General features: G+C 33.2%; 3 protein-coding genes across 3 annotated transcripts; 1 reads left to right on the forward strand and 2 right to left on the reverse strand.

The window, feature by feature from the left end:
* Positions 1-1,981: 1,981 nt before the first annotated feature.
* On the reverse strand, positions 1,982-10,743 carry LOC143190098 (putative ATP-dependent RNA helicase CG8611). Its single transcript, XM_076394188.1, has 8 exons — positions 10,018-10,743; positions 9,797-9,967; positions 9,526-9,746; positions 8,861-9,473; positions 3,046-3,236; positions 2,843-2,991; positions 2,239-2,437; positions 1,982-2,184 (listed from the first exon to the last, which is right to left on the reverse strand). The coding sequence occupies exons 1-8, from the start codon at positions 10,570-10,572 to the stop codon at positions 2,055-2,057; spliced, it is 2,229 nt and encodes a 742-aa protein (XP_076250303.1). The 5' UTR covers positions 10,573-10,743; the 3' UTR covers positions 1,982-2,054.
* Positions 10,744-10,865: 122 nt separating this feature from the next.
* Sec22 (vesicle-trafficking protein SEC22) lies at positions 10,866-11,940 on the forward strand. Its single transcript, XM_076394190.1, has 4 exons — positions 10,866-11,046; positions 11,098-11,207; positions 11,272-11,579; positions 11,631-11,940. Exons 1-4 carry the CDS (start codon positions 10,972-10,974, stop codon positions 11,777-11,779), a joined length of 642 nt encoding a protein of 213 aa, XP_076250305.1. The 5' UTR covers positions 10,866-10,971; the 3' UTR covers positions 11,780-11,940.
* Positions 11,941-11,970: 30 nt separating this feature from the next.
* LOC143190099 (box C/D snoRNA protein 1) lies at positions 11,971-13,322 on the reverse strand. Its single transcript, XM_076394189.1, has 4 exons — positions 13,165-13,322; positions 12,835-13,105; positions 12,322-12,778; positions 11,971-12,214 (listed from the first exon to the last, which is right to left on the reverse strand). Exons 1-4 carry the CDS (start codon positions 13,215-13,217, stop codon positions 12,063-12,065), a joined length of 933 nt encoding a protein of 310 aa, XP_076250304.1. The 5' UTR covers positions 13,218-13,322; the 3' UTR covers positions 11,971-12,062.
* Positions 13,323-21,322: the final 8,000 nt, after the last annotated feature.

Below are 21,322 nucleotides of genomic sequence, written 5' to 3' on the forward strand. Positions count from 1 at the left end.
TAAACATAGAAAATTTTATGAATTCTCTTTTGAAACAATATTACTAATGTAAATTTTACACATACCTAAACAAAAATGTATTTTTAAACTTTTATTGCTTTTTTATTTTTACTATTATTACTACTATTATTATTATTACTGTTAATATTGTTATTAAAATATTTTAAATTTCTCGCTACTCATATTGTCGCCCTGGGAAATACCCTTCTAATATCTCTATATTTTGTTCCGAACTTAACATAAAACGAATAGCAATTACAACCCCGAGGAATTTTTTTATCAAGTCCAATTAGAGGAAGCGCTGCGATCGCTTTTTCAAACTACTTATAAATACTGAATTCAAACTAGTGGTTTTGTTACAGAAAATCAACTTACTTCTTATCAAGACATAAGTGATGGTGGTGAAAATATTAATTTGAGTATTTTACCCAAGATGTGATGTAATCGTATAAAAAAGTCCTCCAAAAAAGTAACAGTTAATTATAATAACTGAATTGTCTTTAACGTCGCTGCACTAGGAATTTTGGAATAGAACTATTGTACATTTAAATAGCGCCCGATTTTATTGGCCCGTTAAAAAAATATCTGTAACAATACTATTACTTAAAACTGTATCAATTAAAAATTTAATTGCTACTTTAATGTCCTTAAATAAATCTATTTTGGCTATTCAAACTCGTTATATTTGTTTCAAGAATCTTAACCAAGAATGCTCAAAAAATTTTTTTGGATTTATTAGAGCGCATGAAATAAGAAATATATATCATTCAGCTAGTATGTTTGAAAAATCATTTAAAGCGCTCATCATCAATTCATTTTTTATATAATTATCCCGGAGCAAATTATTGAACGGAGTTGAACATGACGGAATTTCAACATACAGACAACTTACATTATTTTTAACAGGTCGGAGTCACTAAAAAATTATGTGGTTTAGGATAGGCCTTGAAGGGAACGTCTGTCTATTAACCAATTCTGGCTGGTTTTTTTTTTTTAATTTCGCACTTCAATCGTTTTAGGCGCTGATAGTAGAAAATGAAATTTATGGCGTAACTAAATATGTATAGATAATAATAAATAATTAATTTCCAGTACCACCAAACACAGCATTACATTCCAACTTTGCAATCGTTTGTAAAGCTGCACTGGACTTCAAGATGGATATTTTTTACATGCTATTATTATAAAAAAAAACTGTAAAGCCGAAAAATATAATGTAGGTTGGTGATGTGAGCATTCGAGAGATATCAGCATCAGCAGTACATCGGTATTTTCTGTTTTGTAAAATATGTAATGTAAGTAAAATTAATCCATATTGAAAATTCGACAAAAGCCTTTTATTTCAGTAGGTTATGTACCCAGGTCGTTTCTAAACCCACATTGATCTGTATTATTTGATTACACGTTTTTCCTTGGCCTTCTCTTACGATAATGGCACGATCAGGCGGTTAGGCTAAGTACTTATTAAACCACCCTCGTACACAAATGAACCAACACAATACAATGACACATATACCACATCCACACGAGATTATTAAGAATATCTCCATTCTAATTTAAATACATATTTTTAAATTATTTATTTAAGCTAATATTTTAGGGGTGGTTGGCGCAGTGGTAAAGGCGACAGGACGATCCACCTACTGGTGCGATAGTCACGGGTTCGAATCCTGCTAAGGCATGGTCGTAAATGTATATTTGTGATTGTTTAATATTTGTGGTTGTCCTAGACAAGAGTGCAAGATCCGATAATGAAAATGATCCCAGTCACACCACTAACCAGGCTGGGTAAGATCGGATGTCTTCTGGGATGATTTCTACATTGGTCACTCACCAGTCGGTAGACTTAATGCCAAGGACCATAGTTCGGAGCCCACGTTAAACTGTAGGTCCAGTCTAGATAAACCCTTAGTTGGTAAAAGGACTTTAAAATACACTTTATAAAATATATTTTAGGTTTAGGGGTTAGAAATTCTACATATTTTTCAAAAATATTATATATTTCAAACTTTAAATTAAGAAAATCTGAACAAAAACACATAATAAAACAACGTTCAATCTACAAAATTGTTCTTTTTCCTTTTCTTCTTAACAGGCTCTAAACCGCTCGAGAATTCTGAAGTTGTGAGGCTTACAGATTTGATAGGTCTCTTCTGTAGAGGTCTACGTAATTCCTCGTTATCTCTAATAAAATATCACATAAAAAATGCTCAATTAATAGGTCATAAAAATTCTTACCCATGATTTGCCAATTTCTTGTTAAGTCTTTTCGGTTCTGTTCTGTTGGTTTGTCCTTTTATGATCCGGGCAACAGACGTAGGCGTCTCCTTCAAACCGAAACTCGTCACATAATGGCCTAAATTTGCCTTTTTAAAATTAAATACAGACTTAAGCTTGTTGGGGAAAGAACTATAGAACCTTGCCCACGTGGAATATGCTAAAAATGTATTAATTATAATAGAAATATGTCGACATATAAATACTAATAATATTCTAAATAAGATATTTAATTTAATTATGACTTTTAAGACATAACAAGTATACTGCTATGAATGATCGATTATTCAGCTTCATCTCCACAACACCGTCTTTAAATAATCAAAAATTATCGATCAAAATGCCGGCCCAAGCTTGCGAACCGGAACGGATTAACGTCCGCGCAGAAACAGCGTTCAATCTCGGGAAAAGTGTATTTTTATGTCCGAGCCAAATGTCCATTAATACCCGACAAACAGAGACCATTAGGAAGAAAATCTCGGACCCCACCAAAACGTTCCGAAATAAATTACCCATAAAGCACGTGTGTCTTGCTAGACCTATTTAGCCTTGTCGCAACACTCACCAAAACAAGCCATCTTGTGCAAATCTTTGTTGTTTGCTATTGCTGTCTCATATCTTCGTTGTAACATCAGTGTGGCCTGATCCTGATCTTGTTCCTCCATAAAAACCATAAGGTTTCTTAACAGATCCTTAGATGAATGTTCTTGAAGACTAAAATAATGACAATTATCTTTAAATAGTTTTCGAATAATTTGTGGAACGTACAAAACTTTATGTTCCTGTAGTCTACTAACGAATTCTTGTTCTTCGTGTGTAAGGAAAATAATGGCGGAGCCTGGTTTTCCAGCTCGACCGGTTCTCCCAACTCTGTGTAAATAATCCTCATCTGATTGAGGACCAGTATATTGTATAATACAGTCGGCTTCTGGCACATCTAAACCTCTAGCAGCAACATCCTAAAATTAACATTATAGCCAACAAATTCCACTCAATCAGTTTAAGTCAAAGTCAGATATGATTAATTCATTTTATTTTAATATGCATATATGCAATAAATATTTCTTATGTCTATATTATATATACTTGGCATGCAGAAAATCAGTTTATTAAGCGATCTCCTATATAATTCATTTTATTAAAATAAAAATAATCTTTCAATTTTGACAAACACAAAAACAAATTATTTCTAGCACGCTTTTATAAATTATTAAACGAAATAATGAATTATATAATTGTCATTCAGACTAGAAAAGAAAACATGTAAAAAAAAATCAAAATTGAAAAGGACAACACATTTTCTTATTGTATTTTTAAAATCATCAAAATAATAGAAAAATTTCAAAACTGTACTAACAATCTATACTGCCCATTGCTTGGACGCTCGGTCATCCGGCTACCGGAACAACGCGCAATAGGGTCATATAGAACAATACAGAACAAATAAAAAGAATTATAGAAATAAAAAATAATAATTCAGAATTTAAGATGAACAGCTTGCCATATATAACAGGAACCACAGGCAAGGTAAACACAATCGTCAAACTTCAATACACATAGCAAAATCAGCACAATCATGATATAATGATAAATCCATAGTCGGCGCTGGGCGAGAGTGTCTGCTTCACAAACAAAAATGCTGAAATTGATACCGTAAGACCTCAATATTCTTGATTAAATCTCGCCACTGTTGAATCAGCCAGTTCTGACCTAGTATGACTAAATGACCTGACATGATGATTTATGACATATATTTTCTCGGAGGCGCTTGTTTCATCTTCCATTCAAAATATCGATTTCGCAACAGAAATCTGTAAGAAATTCATTTATATTTAATTCGGCAAACATGTTCAAACTATGGAATCTGAATATGGTTTCTGTATTAATTCTTAAAATGTGCACTGATTTGAATTTCATTTTTCCTTGTTGATGCTGTAGAAATTTACAATAACAGGTTATCCGTCAGTTGTCGCTAACTGAGATTTCCTTCATATATTATCAAGTCATATAGAATCAAAAAATCTACAAAGTTTGGCTGCAGGATTGCGACGGTCTCTACACGGGACAAACGATAAGAAAAAACATTCCACTGACACAAACATAAAAATCTCACATACAATACACTGTGAGCTTTGAAAACACTTCTATTTTTATAAATATGTACCAAAGTATTAATTAAAATTTCGAGCTGATAAAGAGAGAATAAAAAAGCGGCAAAATAAATTGTAATTTACCACTATTAGAATGGTCTAAATCTCACCTGGACCGACAAAGCATTAGCCAATTAATGTTAACAATAACTATCACTTACTCTGAAAAAGATCGGACCTGATCGACAGCAACAATTAAGCTGATACCTTATTCAAAAAAGGAGCATCTGGACCGCCCGCGGTTAGCTACCTCCGCGATCCATAACGGCACCGAGTGGACGCTAATGATTTTCACGATTAAATGGAAAAATATTTAGATAGTTTATAGTTAGGCAGGAATACCCACTGATTCCTCGTAATTGGTCGCGCTATAGAAAAGACCGCTAGAAGTTTGTCTTCAATAGAAATTCGGTTGCCGCCCTGATATGAACTGCCGTGAACGTAATCGATTGATTGTTGACTGCAATGATGAGCGGAAATGATATATTCTACACTACAAGACTTTTAAATAACCATACATTATATAAAAATGTTTACTATTGATTTCTACGATTGCCCACACAATTTGCCTCAATCATATTTTTTACTTAAACGGTATGCTGCGAAATTATTGATTCTTCTTTGCCTTAATAATTTTGAACATTATATATCACATGTAAATTTAAAATAATTTAAGAATACAAAATTACGAAAAGGGTTCGATTGTCGTTACTCAATTCTAATTCCTTCTCTTGGGCAGTTTTAAAAACCGAACAAGTTCCCTTTGAAAATTATTTTACTCTCATTTAACTTAATGCATTCACCAACTATGTATCTCTATGAAACAATATGTCAAATTCATTTGCTACCTGAGCCAGTGTATGTCAGGAACCTTTCTACATAATAATGGATGTAATTGTGTAAATATATTTAACAGACATGGCGTCTATCTCTATGATGCTATAAACTCCTTAACCAATCTGATCTCAGATTATTATACTATTTGGGAATATAGATCTGAAAATTTGCATAATCAAGACTAAAAATTATATATTGCAACAGTGTATGACAAATGGTTATGAAGTATTTAGTAAAAACAAGTAGTCCAAAAGAGTCTTCATTTCTGGCTGGAGTCTCAATCATTGTAGGGTGAGAACGTGATTTAAAAAGTGAACTATTGAACGTGAAATTTAAAATTTATTTTTTATAAGCAAGGCTCTACCTTCTAGGAATTTTCTTTCTTATTTTCGGAACGGTAAATCGAGCGAGTAAAATATGACGCGCGTAAAAAAAATTAAATTAAACATTTAATAACTATTAAGTGTATAACTATTAAGTGTATAACTATTAAGTATCTGTACGGTTAATTTCAAGACATAATGGCTAATCCACAATACCTTTCTGTCGATTTATCAATTGAATCATCCGCTATTCGAAACTTCCAATAAGTGAAACCCCTCAAATGCACGAATGGAACATGGTTACAAACAAAAAACGCTTGAGAAGTCTCGAAGAACACAACAGGCGAAAATAAGCGACTATTGGCTTCAAAAACTCATCCAAACAGACAACAGTTTCAGTGCCCTGACAGAAGAGGCAGAAGACAACCAGAACAACAAAGAAAACCAACCAAAAGCAATTCCAAACCAAGTGCTAGAATAACAATATATAAGGTAGGTGTTGTTAAACATCTGCATGACTTGATCAAGACAATATGTAATAATTACACAATAAAAACAATTGGATCTGAAACAATGAAGATTCAAATGTTTGACCCTGAATATTTCAAAATTTTAATACGAGAATTGGACGATAGAAACACGCATTACCATACTTTTCGACCAAAGTCCAAAAAAACTTTTAAATTCGTCATAAAAGGACTACATCACGCCACAGATTCAAACACAATTAAAACAGCCCTAGCTGAACAAGGTCATGAAGTTATAAATATACATAATATTAAACATCATGCAACAAAGGAGCCACTGCCAATGTTTTATATTGATTTGAAGCCAAAAGAAAATAACCACAATGTCATTAAATGTAAGCCACCATATACAAAAAGAATCATCCCACAATGCGCCAGATCTCAAGCATATCGGCATACCAAAACATACTGTCGCAAGTTGTATAGATGTGTGAAATTCGCAGGAGAGCATGCGACCAATGATTGCACGCGCAAAACAAGTGGCGATAAAGTAAAATGCGTCAACTGTATGACAACTGGTGCCTAGTCCATAAAGCGTTGCAAACTTACAGCCACCAAAACAGCCCATACCATTTAACTCGCCTAAAGCACCAATACAACATCCTCATATATCATACGCACACGCAGTAACAAACAGTCAGACCCAACCTAACACGCAAACAACACCAATCACCACTGAACCTGTAAGTATAATTAGTAAATTAGAGGAAATGATGGGTAAACTTTTGGAGCAAATGAGTACAATGATAAATTTACTCACTGTCGTCGTTACCAAGCCAGTCTAATGACTAATAGCCATTACAGCAAATACAAAATGCTGTCTGGAATGCTAATGGACTCCAGCAACATACCAGGGAGCTTAAAATGTTCTTATTTGAATAAAATATTGATATCATAATGGTATCCGAGACACATTCCACGGATAGAAATTATTTACGGATTCCGAAATACAAGTTGTATAACCATATAATAAACACCCATACGATAAAGCACATGGACGCACATCTATAATTATCCGTGAAAACATAAAACACTATGAAAGAGAGAAATTCAGCGAGGAATATTTACAAACCACCAGTGTAACCATTGAAGAAGTGCAGGGGCCATTAACAATCAGTGTTACCTATTGTCCACTTAAACACAACAACAAGGGAGAACAATACCACGGTTTCTTTAACACGCTGGGTAATAGATTCATTGCCGGATGAGACTACAATGTAAAACATGTAATGTGGGGTTGTAGATTAATAACAGCAAAAGGAAGAGAATTGTTCAAAGCAATGAAGGCACATAACTTACAGCATATCTCTACTGGTGAGCCAACATATTACCCGTCAGATACAAATAAAATTCCCGAACCATAGACTTTTGTGTTACAAAAAATATTGACACCAAAACGTGCAAAGCTGAATCATGCTTCGATATATCATCTGATCACTCATCAGTTATTATAAGAGTGAACTCATATATTCTCAACAAAACAAAACCTCCTTCTTTGCATAACACAAAAACCAACTGGCCATTATTTAGAGAGAAATTAGACAGTTTAATATCTCTAAATTCACCTCTTCAAATCGAAAGAGATACACAAATAGCAGCAAAAAAATATAACAAAATCTATACAAGAGGCCACATGACATATCAAAAAACTGAAGAGGTAATAACTGGAAGAACCTTAAAAGAGCTGTCAGGAAAGTGCATCAAATTAATAACATTCATATTTAATGCCATGCTAAGACTTAATTACTTTCTTAGCACTTGAAAAGTGGCTCAAATCATTATGATTCTTAAACCTGGGCATTTCTCAATATTTCTCACAGGCCTTCGACAAGGTGTGGCACACCAGACTGCATATTGGACTGAAAAACCTTTTGCCCCAAACGCACTTTCAACTGCTGAAATCGAACCTCACAGACATTTTATTGTTAAACAGGGTGACGAATACAATACCTAATACTTTCGGGTGTTCTGCAGGGCAGTGCTCTTAGCCCATTGTTATATCTATTGTATACATATTATATCTATTGTATACATATATCTATCATATATATATATATATATATATATATTGTATACAGCTGATCTACCGACCTCAAGAAACACTACTGTTACAACATATGCTGACGATACAGCGGTTTTATCATCACACGAGGATCCAATATCAGCCACAAGAAACCTCCAACTTCATCTTAACAAAGTCGAATGACTACATCAAAGAGACAAAATCTACGCATGTCACATTCAGCCTTTGTAGAAGAACAGGTCCCTCTGTAAAATTGAATAATTATGAACTTCTGCAATCAGAGAACGTTAAATATCTGGGAATGCATTTGGATCGACGTTTGACATAGAAAAAACATGTAGTTACAAAACGCAAACAGCTTGGGCTTAAACTAAACCAAATGTACTGGCTAATGGGGTGTAAATCTAAATTATCATTAGATAACAAGGTTTTGCACTATAAGTCAATACTTAGGTCCCTTTGGGTCTATGGTATTGAACTGTGGGGTACTACTAGCAAATCTAACATAGATATCCTCCAGAGGTTCCAGAATAAACTCTCAAAGACTATTAGTGCATCCCAATGCACTCGCCATTGATGTTCTAAGAGATTAATAAAAAAAAATCTGGCTGGAAGTACTCCATGTTCGAAATCATGAAACACTTCGAGCGTCGGCTGTGAATTAATGGTTATGGTTAAATGATGAAATAAAGATTTTAAAAAATAAAATTATAATCTACTTACTGTACACAACAACACGCCTCTTTTAGCCTTTTTGAACCCCATAAAAACTTCCTTCCTAACACTTTGGTCCATAGACCCATGAAGCTTAAATAATTCAATATCCAAAGCATCCTCTTCATCATCACTCTGCTCTTCAGCAAAATTTTCCATCAAAACTACATCTCCCATTTTCAGTTTTCCTCTACTTTGAGGCATTTTCAACAGGTACTTTTTCAATAACTCATAATGAAAATCCACCATATGGCTAGTTGCCATAAAAACAAATATTTTACAATCTTTTTGCTTAGACTTTGATATCAAAAGAGCTGATAACATAACTAAACGATGTTTCACAAAAGTAATGATAAATTCTTGTTTTACTGAATTTGGTATAATCATATGCTCAGGATTTGTGGTAGCTGCTTCATCGAGAGCATCAATATATATATGCTCCTTCATCGTAAAATCTGCTAGTTCAGCAATTTCCTTTGATAAGGTTGCTGATAAAAGCATACATTGCCTCTTAATTGTCACTGTTACAGAACTATCCTTGCTTTCAACACTCTTATTTTTAAGTAGAGCTAATGGGTCATATGTAGAATATTTTGTTTGGTTATCCAATTCTTCAACCAACCTGTAACAATGTAATATTAGAAAAAGAAATTAATAATTTGCAACAATGGTACTTCACAATATCCTTTTTAAAACCCATATCTAATAACCTGTCTGCTTCATCTAAAACTAGACAATTAACTTTCTTTATATTTAGAGCACTGGTATGTAGAATATGATCCAGCAGCCTTCCTGGGGTACCAATTAAAATATGCACTCCTTTTCTTAATCTATCTTTTTCTGTTTTTCTATTTTCTCCACCACATAGATGACCAACTATTATCCATTGAAAAGTCTTCAATAAAATATTTTATAAAACATATATATTTATGTAATACAACATACATTTAACTTTTTAAACAGATCAACTGTTTGAAGAACTAATTCTCTGGTAGGTACAACAACTATAGCCTGCACTCCATCGCTTCTTTGTATTTTTGGATTGATATTAACCAGTCTATTTAACATTGGGACTGCATAAACCAAGGTTTTGCCAGAACCAGTTTGTGACCTAATCTACATATTAACTTAGAAATAATAATTAAAAATTACACATTAGTACTTACTAAAACATTCTGACTTTCCAAAACGGTAGGAATAGCTTTCTCTTGAACATTCGTTAGTATATTAAAATTGTGTTTCTCCAAATTTGATAAAATATGCTTATGAATATTAAGACTCTTAAACTGATTCCCAGCACTGAATACCTTCTCAATAACAGATTTTCCTTTAATATTAATATTAACATATAAATTTTTATATTTTTCTGAAAATAAAGAATGCTGTTTCAAATGGTTTCCTTGTTCCGTATTTTCTTGAATTTTCAGCGGAACGGTTTTTTCTTTTTTATTTTTCCTCTTAATAAATGTTTGTGAATTCTCTCCAGTATTTTCAAATTCCTTATTAGTACTTTGTAAATGTATATTTCCTTTTTTCCTAAATGTATCCTTCACATTCTTGTTTATATCATCTACATCACTTTTACTTTCTTTTACACTATTCCTTATAAGATAATTTTTGACACTCTTTGTATTCTCATTACTGCCTACCGATTTCTTTCTAAAAACTTTCGCTACAGGTTGTTTTGCATTACTGTTAAACTTAAAAGCAAATGAAGTCATTTTGTTGCAATATGTATCAAATTACTAATATTAATACATTTAAAACATTAAATTATATGATTTAACTTTCCTTAACCATAAAATTTAACTTGTAATAAAAGTAACCTTACGATCTAAACAGCAAGTTATTTACACAAAAACTGAGGTTAGCAGTAAACATTATGGCCAAAGAACATTGGTTATGGTCAAGTCTTCTTCTTTAGTGACCTTAAAAGTTAGAACTACGGGTTAGAAAATTAATATATTTCTGAAAATACTGAGCCTAGAACTGAAAAAGATGATGAACTTATGTTGTCATTATGATATGCGTGTATTGACTGGTAAAGATGACGTGTATTTAAATGTTAATTTTTTTTCCATTTTTAAAATCCTGAAGATTTGTACTAAGAGTATAAAATAATGGCTCTAATGACAATGATTGCTCGGGTGGCTGATGGACTACCATTAGCTGCTACAATGCAAGAAGACGAACAGGTATATTTGTTCTGACCTATTATATAGAATTGTATTTTTAATTTATATCAGGCTGGAAGAAATATTATGGACTATCAAAATCAGGCCAAAATGTTATTTAGAAAATTAGGACCCCAATCACCACCAAGATGTACTATTGAAACGGGCCCATACCTATTTCAGTAAGTCAGTGGTTTAATCTTTAATATTCCATAAGTAACAAAACTACAATTATCGAAATTTTAGCTATTTAATAGAATATGATGTTTGCTATTTAGTGTTATGTGAAAAAAACTTTTCTAAACGATTAGCATATTCTTATTTAGAGGATATAGCACAACAGTTTCATTCAGAATATGGCAGAAAAGTAAATACTGTTACAAGGCCTTATACATTTATTGAGTTTGATACATATATTCAGAAAGCAAAAAAACAATTTGCAGATAGTAGATCTAGGAGAAACTTAAATGTTATTAACAATCAGTTACAAGATGTCCAAAGAATTATGGTACAAAATATTGATGATGTACTACAAAGAGGGACAGTACTTTCAGGTAAATTTTAATTTATTTGAATAAAAATAGATATAAAATAAAATCTTCCAGAGCTAGATATGAAGACACAAAATTTATCCATGCTAACACAGAAATATAAAAAAGATGCAACTTACCTAAATACAAAATCAATGTATGTAAAAGCAGCAGTAGGTGGTATTGTGATGTTTGTAATTTTCTTATATTTCTGGGTATTGTAAAGAATATCATTTTTAAATGTAGGCTTCAAGCAAATGTGTAAATAAATTATTTCCTGAATGTTTAGTTCTGTTGTTTAATAACATTAAAACTGTAATTATATGGTGGTATGCTTTTTGTATGTTAGAATTATTGTATTTTTTATAATAAATTATTGATATTTGATATTGTTTAATTTTTGAAATGAAACATATTTTTTAACAAAATTATAATTTATTATTCTTACAACAAATCAATATAAATTCCATTTAACAAGAAAAACCTACAGGAGAAAAAACAAAAAAATTATTCAGACATTTCCTCATCTGAATAATCATTAATAAATAGCAAATTTTTAAGAGAATTATAAATGCTGTCATCACTTTCTGCCTTACTAATAAGTTTCTCAATGACTCCTTGTCCTTGAGGGAGATCATCTTCATGTTCACCTTCTTCATCTAAATATGAAACAATAATGAATTCAAATCTACTATCAATAAAAAGCATATTTTTATAAACAAGCTAGTGGCTGAAAGAAACTTCTTGATTAGTAAATTGAAATTACCTGAATCAATTATATCAAATCCACTGCTATGATCCCTTAAAACCACATGTATGGTTGGATATTCAATAATGAGTTTTTTTGCAAAGCATTCAGTAAGCCTCATATTGGGATCCAGCTCAAAAAACTTTTTACCCTTTTTTTGTTCAGCTTTTAAAAGTAATTTTATTCCACTCATGTCTGCTGCTCTATAAAATTTTAACTTCTCTATTATATCTGCATCACCTTGAGCAAACAAAAACTTATTCAAGACTGATCCAATTTTATCTGATTCTATAACTTTCTTTTCACTAAGTTTCAGTAACTCTGCATTTACAAACACCCACTCTATGTGCCAATAAATTAATTTTGTTTTAAAATTTAACTGTGTAGTATTATTACAATGTCTTTCAAACTTATATGGCAGAAATTTTAATGTAGTTCTCCTATCTTTAGCTGCAAGACGCAACTTAAACAAATGCTGAAATTAGGAAATTCTAAAAAGTGATATATAATGATTATTTCATTATAACTAACTGGAGGAATAACACGTGTATCTCCTCTTTTTCCAAAATTCTTCTTAACTGTAGCAATATTTCTAGATATTTCTTCCAATAATTTATAATCACTTGATAAATCCATATTTGAAAATTTATTTAGAGAAATAAATTTTGTTCTGTCCCTTTGTCCATCACATTCTACTTCCAATTTGTGGATTTTATTGCATTTAAGAGAACATGTCTTTACTTCGCATTTGGGACATGTGTACTTTGCTTCATGAAAATCGCACACTTCACATTTACCGAGTCTAAAATTATATTATTCTCTTTAAATTCCCTGTTTCTAATATAGAACACACAAATATACCTATTTTCTAAGGAAGTTGATAACACTTGAGATTGTGTCTCCATTTTGTCCATAAAGAGAAAGCTATAATTTCTTTAATAAAATTTGTACGTTTTTTTAAATTTATAACGAAAATGTTAGGTTAAAGCCCAAAAAATTAAAGTAATATCTGAGGTTAAAGACGCTTTCCAACTGTTTATGCAGGTATAAGGATGCCGAAAAATATCGATATTTTTCGACAATATAATGATATTTTTGAACCAATATTTTTCGATATTCTCTACACAAAAGTATCGATGGTTGTAAATACGAGTAAGGCTCTTTAAATGGCAAATTAAAATTTCACTTTTCATAGATACCTTCTCATTTTTATCTTTGGCCAATACCTGTTTTAATAAGCTAATATCTTTTTTTAGAAACTAGTACTTGTACTTGTAGATGAAGATTTAAAAACTAAAAAAATTACATTTTTACAATCTTAATGGGATTTTGTTGGATTTAATAGACTAAAATTTAATTAAAATATTCTTGTGAAAATGTATTTACTTACCTATATACATTGTTTTTCTGTTATTACTTGATCTTAAGAGTGAAGTCTTTGCCGTTCCTTTTTACAAGTGATAGATGCTTCAGCATTTTGACAGTATTCATAGGCGACTTAATTCTGAATGATTTTAATGGCTTTAAGATATTGGAGAAACACTTGCCTTCAAAAAATCGATAGTTTTAGATATCTATTAAAAGGTATAATAATTATAACCGATTTTGACCTATTTGTTGCAACTTCTTTGTTTTGTGTTAAATTTAAAATAAAATATAAATTAGAGAGATTAAACAAAAAACTTACCTTGAAATAATTGTTTACTTGTCCATGAAATAATTTACTCCTGTAAGTCATGGAGGAATTAAGAGTAAAGACCTTAAAGGGATAGTATGATCCTCCATTATAAGAAATTAAGCTTTCCTTCCTATCATTGCTAGCATTATTTTCATTATCTATATTATTCTCCAAATTTAAATTTCTTTTGTTTTCAAAAGTACTTCTCATTCCAGGAGTTTTTATTTAAATTACTTCAAAGTTATTTTTTCAAGTAAATTTTTTTGGCATTATTGGACGTAATCAGTAGTCATAAACATAAACTTCATATTGTCCACTAACAGTAGCATCATAGTTCTTATTAGATGCAAACTTATTTGATATTCCTCATTGACAGTAGTGTACGTACAATTTCGTATTCTTGAACTCATTTTGTTTTGCAATCTAATAAAAAATCATTATTCTTACTAATTCGAGATTGTTTTTCTAATATGCAAATATGTAAAAAAAAATGAAGGAAATATCACATTTAAAATGTTATAAATATAACGAATACCAATAGGACGTATTAAACATTAGGCCGCATTTCCTTCATAAATTCCAAATATATTTAATAAATCTATTTTTTCTACTATATGATGTTTTAACATTTGCAATATATCTTCAAGACATCTGAACTATCTAAAATTATAATAATTAATTCCTTCTGAATTAGGAACCTGCTATTAATCACTATTACCTGACTATTTTGGGCACTAATACAAAACAATTGTATCTTTATGCATTAATTATTCAGCATTGTATTGCTTTTAACCGCAGGACTTCCTTTCTGTCATAATTATAACCGTAAAGCAAATGATAGATAATGTATTCTACTATAGATATATCTACATGTGAGAATGGAGGCTGGGCACGTGGTTTTTATAATAAAATTACTGGATTTTATTATGGTTTATTCGAGAAGCCAGTTCAGAAAATCATTCAGTTGCCCATTAATTAGCACTCTTCCTTCGTTCTCAGGCCATCTTCGTACCAAGACTGCCCTGATTTGGCGGCCGCTCAACGTTATTAGGTGTGGGGAGGGGATGTCCATATTTCTTGGAATATTCAAAGGAGGCCGCATCCCAACTGCTTACCGCCAATAAACGGCGTGTGCTCACACGGCCATTCTGACAATTTAATTCGATTTCCAATTATCTAATCTTCTAGTTAGGCTACGAAACAAAAAGGACTAAAAGAATCTTTGGCGAAACATACTTTTGCCTTAAGACAGACTTAAGACATAACATCAAATCAAAATCGTCATTTCAATAATTCAGAAATGATTTCAATACTTCGAGATATTGAGGTAGGATTTAATTATTTTTATTTTAAATGGGGTGGTGGCGAAAAATATTTCAACTTTCACCTTTTTTTTTGGTTCAGTAGCAAAGCAAAATGCCGTCGCCCACGTTCAAGAACATCAGTGGCAAAGCAGTTGCCATCAGCTACAGTGCTGAAACGTTTTTTACCACGCAAACATTTTTTTTATTTTTATTTTTTTTTTATTTTATTTAATTTAACTTTTCTTTTTTTTTATTTATTTTTTATTATATTTTAATCGTACATGCTAAACTTAACTTCAAACATTAGCACTTCAATATTTCAATTTTTTTGTTTTTTTTTAAATTTTTTATTATTATATTTTTTTATCAATTATTAAAGTCTCCTTTTACCAACTATGGGTTTATCAGGACTAGGCCTAAAGTTTAACGTGGGCTCCGAGCCACGGTCCTCAGCATTAAGCCTACCGACTAGCGAGTGACCAACTTTAGAAATCATCCCAGAAGACATCCGGTCTTACCCAGCCTGGTTACCGGCATGACTGGGATAATTTTCTTTGTCGGATACATTCACACTCTTGCCTAGAACATTCACAAATAGTAAACAATCACAAACATAAATTTACGACCATGCCCCAGCAGGATTCGAACCAGCGGCTATCGCAACAGTAGGTGGACCATCCCATCGCCTTTACCACTGCGCCACCAAGCCGGCTATTATATTTTAATCGTACATGCTAAACTCAACTTCAAACATTAGCTTCTCAATATTACATATATTACATACAGAAGCTATAGAAAGGATTACTAGTTGTTGAATTCAAAACAATTTAACTAAGATTGAAAAACGATAATAGTTGAAGTTAAATAACTAACCTTATATAATCTGCAAACCACAAATTTATGTCATAATATTTTCAGCCGGCTTGGTACACCAGCAAGTCGGCATGATGTGGAACAGCGAATTAGCTGTCTACATAGAGAACAATAACCTGTGATACAACTCGCAACTAGTAGGCCACAGACATGGTGAACTACACAAGTTCGCTATAGCGAAAGACAACACCAGGTATACCAACAAGATTGACGCCACCTAGCAGTCCTGCATGATGAGAGGCAGGAAGGGGTACATCAACAGGACGGGCGCCAACTAGGCCTGCATCATGAGAGATAGTACGAGGTACACCAACGAGAGGGGTGCCACTGGAAGTTCACCACGAGTTCGCAAACTTAGTATCAGGTATGTAAACAAGATCGACGTCAATCTGGGGAGCCATGACAAACGATCCACCAACCTGGTTGTTCCACGACATGAGCCTCGCCAATCTAGGGGCCGCAACACGCGAGCCGCCTATTTGAAGGTTCTCGTCCCGCCAGTTTGGGGGACCACAACAAGTCTGCCGCCCACTTGGGGAATCCGTACAAGAGTCCGACCAATTTGGGGAGTTCGCTACATGCATACCACCAATCCAAGGGCCCACAACGTGCATGCTGCCTACCTGACGGCCATGCGACCAGCGTGCCGTCTACCTGGGGTCTGCAGTCAGCGTGCAGGCTATTCAAGGGCCCTGCAGCCTGCTTGCTGCCTACCTGACGGTCGCACAACAGGTGTGACGTCAACCCGAGAAATCCACAGCGAGCAGCCCACCATCCTGGGGCCAAAACGAGCGTTCCTTCAATCTAGAAGGTCCACCACAACAAGCTTCCCACCAACCTGGGGGGTCCGCAACGAGCGTTCCTTCAACCTAGAAGGTCCACAACGAGGTGTCCACCAACATGGGGGGCCCACAAAGAGCTGGCCGTCAACCTGAGGGGGCCACAACGAGCGTTCCATCAACCAGGAAGGACCACAATGAGCGTCCCACCAATCTGGGGGCCACACTGGGCAGTCCATTAAACAGAGGCCACGCAGCAGACGTGCAGCCAACCAAGGTGGACACACGTACGAACCATCAACCTTGTGGAGCCATCGGTCCCATCCAAGAGACCACTACAGAATCACCAAGTACAGTGACACAGCGGGAAAACTTGCAGCAGGTACATACCTATGTGGGGTACGCCAACGAGATGAACAACAACTAGAGTCACTAATGCAAGCGACAGCAAATTAGCCGCCAATATAAAGGGTACTAACCAAACAGGGGCCAGCCAATCGGCCACCATCATCAGAGACGTTTCTATGAACATCTACAACAAGGCCGCCTATAAGAGGGGGGTCAACCAACTGGTTGCCACCACGAGTGACGTTCCCTGAACGTCTACAACAAGGCTGCCTGCAAGAGAGTGGTCAACCAACCTGTTGCCACCACGAGTGACGTTCCATGAACGTCTACAACCAGTCTGCTAGCAAGAGGGGCCAACTAACGAGTAGCCATCACGAGCGACGTTTCTATGAACGTCTACAACCAGAGTGCCAGCGCAAGGGGGGGCATCCAACCGGTGGCCATGGCAAGCGACGTTTTTATGAACGTCTACAGCCAGGTCTCCACTACGGACGACAATAGCAGTCACGATATTCACATGAATGTCGGCAGCCAGTCCCCCATCACAGGGGATGCATGCAGTCATACGAACAAGAAGTTTGTCCGCCATCAGGCCTTCACCATGGCCGACAGCAGCAGTTAGAACAATCAGATTGAGGTCTACAGTCAGACCACCATCACAGAGGCATCCGCAACTAATACAGATAGTCTATCAGGCCACGATTACAGTGAGTATTAACATCTAGGTTGACAAGACGAATATCCGCAGAACCTCCAAGCAGACACCCCAGCGAACACGCACAGCCAAGCGTACCAGTTGAATATCTGCAGTCAGGCCACCGACATAGGGGCAGCATCATTCATTACAACCAGATGAATGTCTGCAGTCAGGCTACCCACACGGGGCCAACAGCACGCACGGCAATCAGATAGACATTGGAAATCAGAGCATTATTAGAGTGAGTATTAGCTTCCAGACCGACAAGATAGTTGTCTGCAATTAGACCACTAACATCGAGAACAGCAGCAACAGTCATGCCAACCTAATGGGTGTTAGAAATCAGATTGCCATCATTAGGGGGAAACCAGTAGCTATCGCCAACTAGACATCTGGCCTCAGACAAGTTGCCATGTTGACAAATAAGCGTCTAAAAGGGGTACACCAAAATGTATGTTAACAACCAGCTGGTAATAAGGTAAAGGTCAACAAACCAGCTATCAAGATTATGAAGAATAGTAGACAAGCCGCTAGCAAGGTGGTTGTCAACAAACGAGCCATCAAGATGAAGAACTATCAACAAAATTTCAGTAAATATACAGCCAATAAGGTTTATATCAAAGTAGTGATGAAAGTAGTAATTAAGCAGTATCAAAATTAGTAAACAAAACCTCAATAAACACACATGCTGCCAATATGGTGGATGTCATCAAACAGCCAAACACAACAAAAGTCGCAATCATAGAAAATCAAGTAGTAATCAAACAGTAACAAAACTAGTAAACAAAATCTCTAGAATTACACATGTTGCCAATATGGCGAATGTCAATACACAGGTTATTAATAAGCAAAAATTCAACAAACGGGCCACCATAATGTGGACATAAACAAACAGGCTGTTCAAAAACAAAATCAAGTAGTTACAAAGTCAATCATGTGATCAGTAAAAGACATCAACAATGGCTAGGTTTTAGAAGCAAGTCAGTAGCAAGCACAAGCATTAAGTATTACCAGTACACAAAATTGATGCAAGTAAGATAGACATCCTATTAATGTGCACAAAATTTGTAAGGTGAGAGAATACTAGAAATCATTGGTTTGGTAGTATAAGTAGTAAATCCACATGAGTTTGGATTAAAGCTAATTAGTATTTTGTTTCGAGTACATTAATATAGAAAAGTAGATAGAGGTTAGGAAATAATACATCGGCTGTTCTGCAAAATTTACATGGACACAAGAAAAGAAGGAACCAACAGCATTAACACAGAAGCAGACCTATTGGAAGAATATTTTTTGAAGATCTTCTCACGGTAAACAGCAAATTAATACACAGTTAACTTTGTAAGATGCAGATAGGGGTAAGGTAACCATTGTTATTAAATAAGCCAAAATTAGTATATAATAACAAAAAATTAGGAATCGGGATATTTTTAACATCCAAGATTACTATTTTAAATTCCATGTTAAAATTAGAAACAATAGACTTTAGTAATTTCAAACAAGATTTAAATAATTTGCAATCAACAAACATACCAATTATGACGATTCAATTTAAAAACAAACATAATTCATTAAAATACATATTTAATACGATAATCTGATTAGTCGCTAAATAATTTCAGCAAAATTAGGTAATAAAGTCATAGGGTAAATTATGTTAAATAATAATGTTGCTATATTTCAAGTTAAATGTAAATTTCATTTTTGTTTGAATTTAATTAATAGAAGCTCAATTGTAGCATAATGGTAATATTTCCTATAAACACTATGTATCTTTGGGTAATATCAATACATTTTAATTATTATAATACATTCTGAGAATTTTAAAATAAATCTTCAAAGAACATATTTTTAACCCTCAGACGAAAGAAATGTTATAAAGTGCAAGATTATAAAATTTTCGGACAACATTGTACTGCTGTAATAACATTCTTGACAAAATTTTGAAGTTGATTAATTTTAATTCAAAGTTAGGGTTGACAACAGATCATCTCAATGTGTGAATAGTTTGTACAAATGAATACAAATAAAGGCTTCAAATAGATAGTTTAGTTCAGAAAATTTAAAATATTTTGGGAATAAAATCAAAATGGTAGTCTAATTTAATAATAATCTTGAATATGACTATTGATATTGAAAATACAGCAATTGTATAGTTTATATTTTGTTACAAATATATAAAATAGCAAATGATTAAAATAAAATATTTTCATTTCTCAAATTATCTATAAATTAATTAAATAAGTTAAATAATTGAGAATTAAACAAAACAAAAAGTTTTATAACTTAATTTATCTAATGTAAGCTAATCCAAATTCTTTTAATTTTGGTGATTTCCTGGAATGGAATATTATATAATTAACATAAAAAAAAGATAGCAAAACAACCTTCTTAAATCTAATGAATGTGCTAATTGTATTTGCATGAATTTTATATTTAGATATGGCTTGAGATTATTATGAGTTTAAAGGTTGTATCTTTGAAAGAATGCATGATTTTAACCTGAATTAACAACTTTTCTGTTGGAGAAATCACCTACTTTCAGCAATAATTCTTTTGACATGATCATGATAGATATAATCATAAGTAAACACTAGGGATATAAATTAAAATTTTAGAGTTATAAATTTAAAAATTATAGTATATACATACATTCAATATAATTCTGTAACATTTATGATCGAAATGCAGGGAACATAACAAGAACTTACAAAACTTTTGTTATAAGACAGCAATTAATCAGAGAATAAATTAATTTTTAAATGCAAACACAAGAATGTGTATGTTTTAATAAATACATGGAATATTAAATAAATCTATTAAGAACATAGTGATGAAGAACAATAGTCATATGAAACCAGACCAGTAAATAGGCAGATATATACAATTAAAAGGCAATAAATGATCAAAATAGAAATCAAGCAATGAAATACATGAATAAGAATAGTGTGAAAGTAAAATACAACAAAGGTTTACAGAACAACAATAAGTATAAACAGTTTATAGTTGGGTAAAGTAAATAATAAGTATATAGCAAACATGAGTTCGATTGTTCAGTTGAGGTGAACATTGAAAAGGATAATATTGTAGTTGTTGGATAGTTTTATTGGTTATAAAGTTTCAAAAGGTTATAAAATATTGCAGTAAATGTAATTAAAATAATATTTAGTTGGAAAACAAAAAACGAAACAAGAAATATAGTTTTTGGGATCGAAGTAGAACTTGAGAATATAAAGGTGCAAAGCTATTAAACAATGTGGAAATTGGCAAAGTAATTATTTCAAGTAAATAATTAAGACTATTGTTGGATGTAAAATTCTAAATATCAAATGCAAAAGGA

The sequence above is a fragment of the Rhynchophorus ferrugineus genome, unplaced genomic scaffold (assembly GCF_030347505.1).
Source record: "Rhynchophorus ferrugineus isolate W39M unplaced genomic scaffold, kcgeb_rfMv2 rfM2, whole genome shotgun sequence".
Taxonomy (NCBI): Eukaryota; Metazoa; Arthropoda; class Insecta; order Coleoptera; family Curculionidae; genus Rhynchophorus; species Rhynchophorus ferrugineus.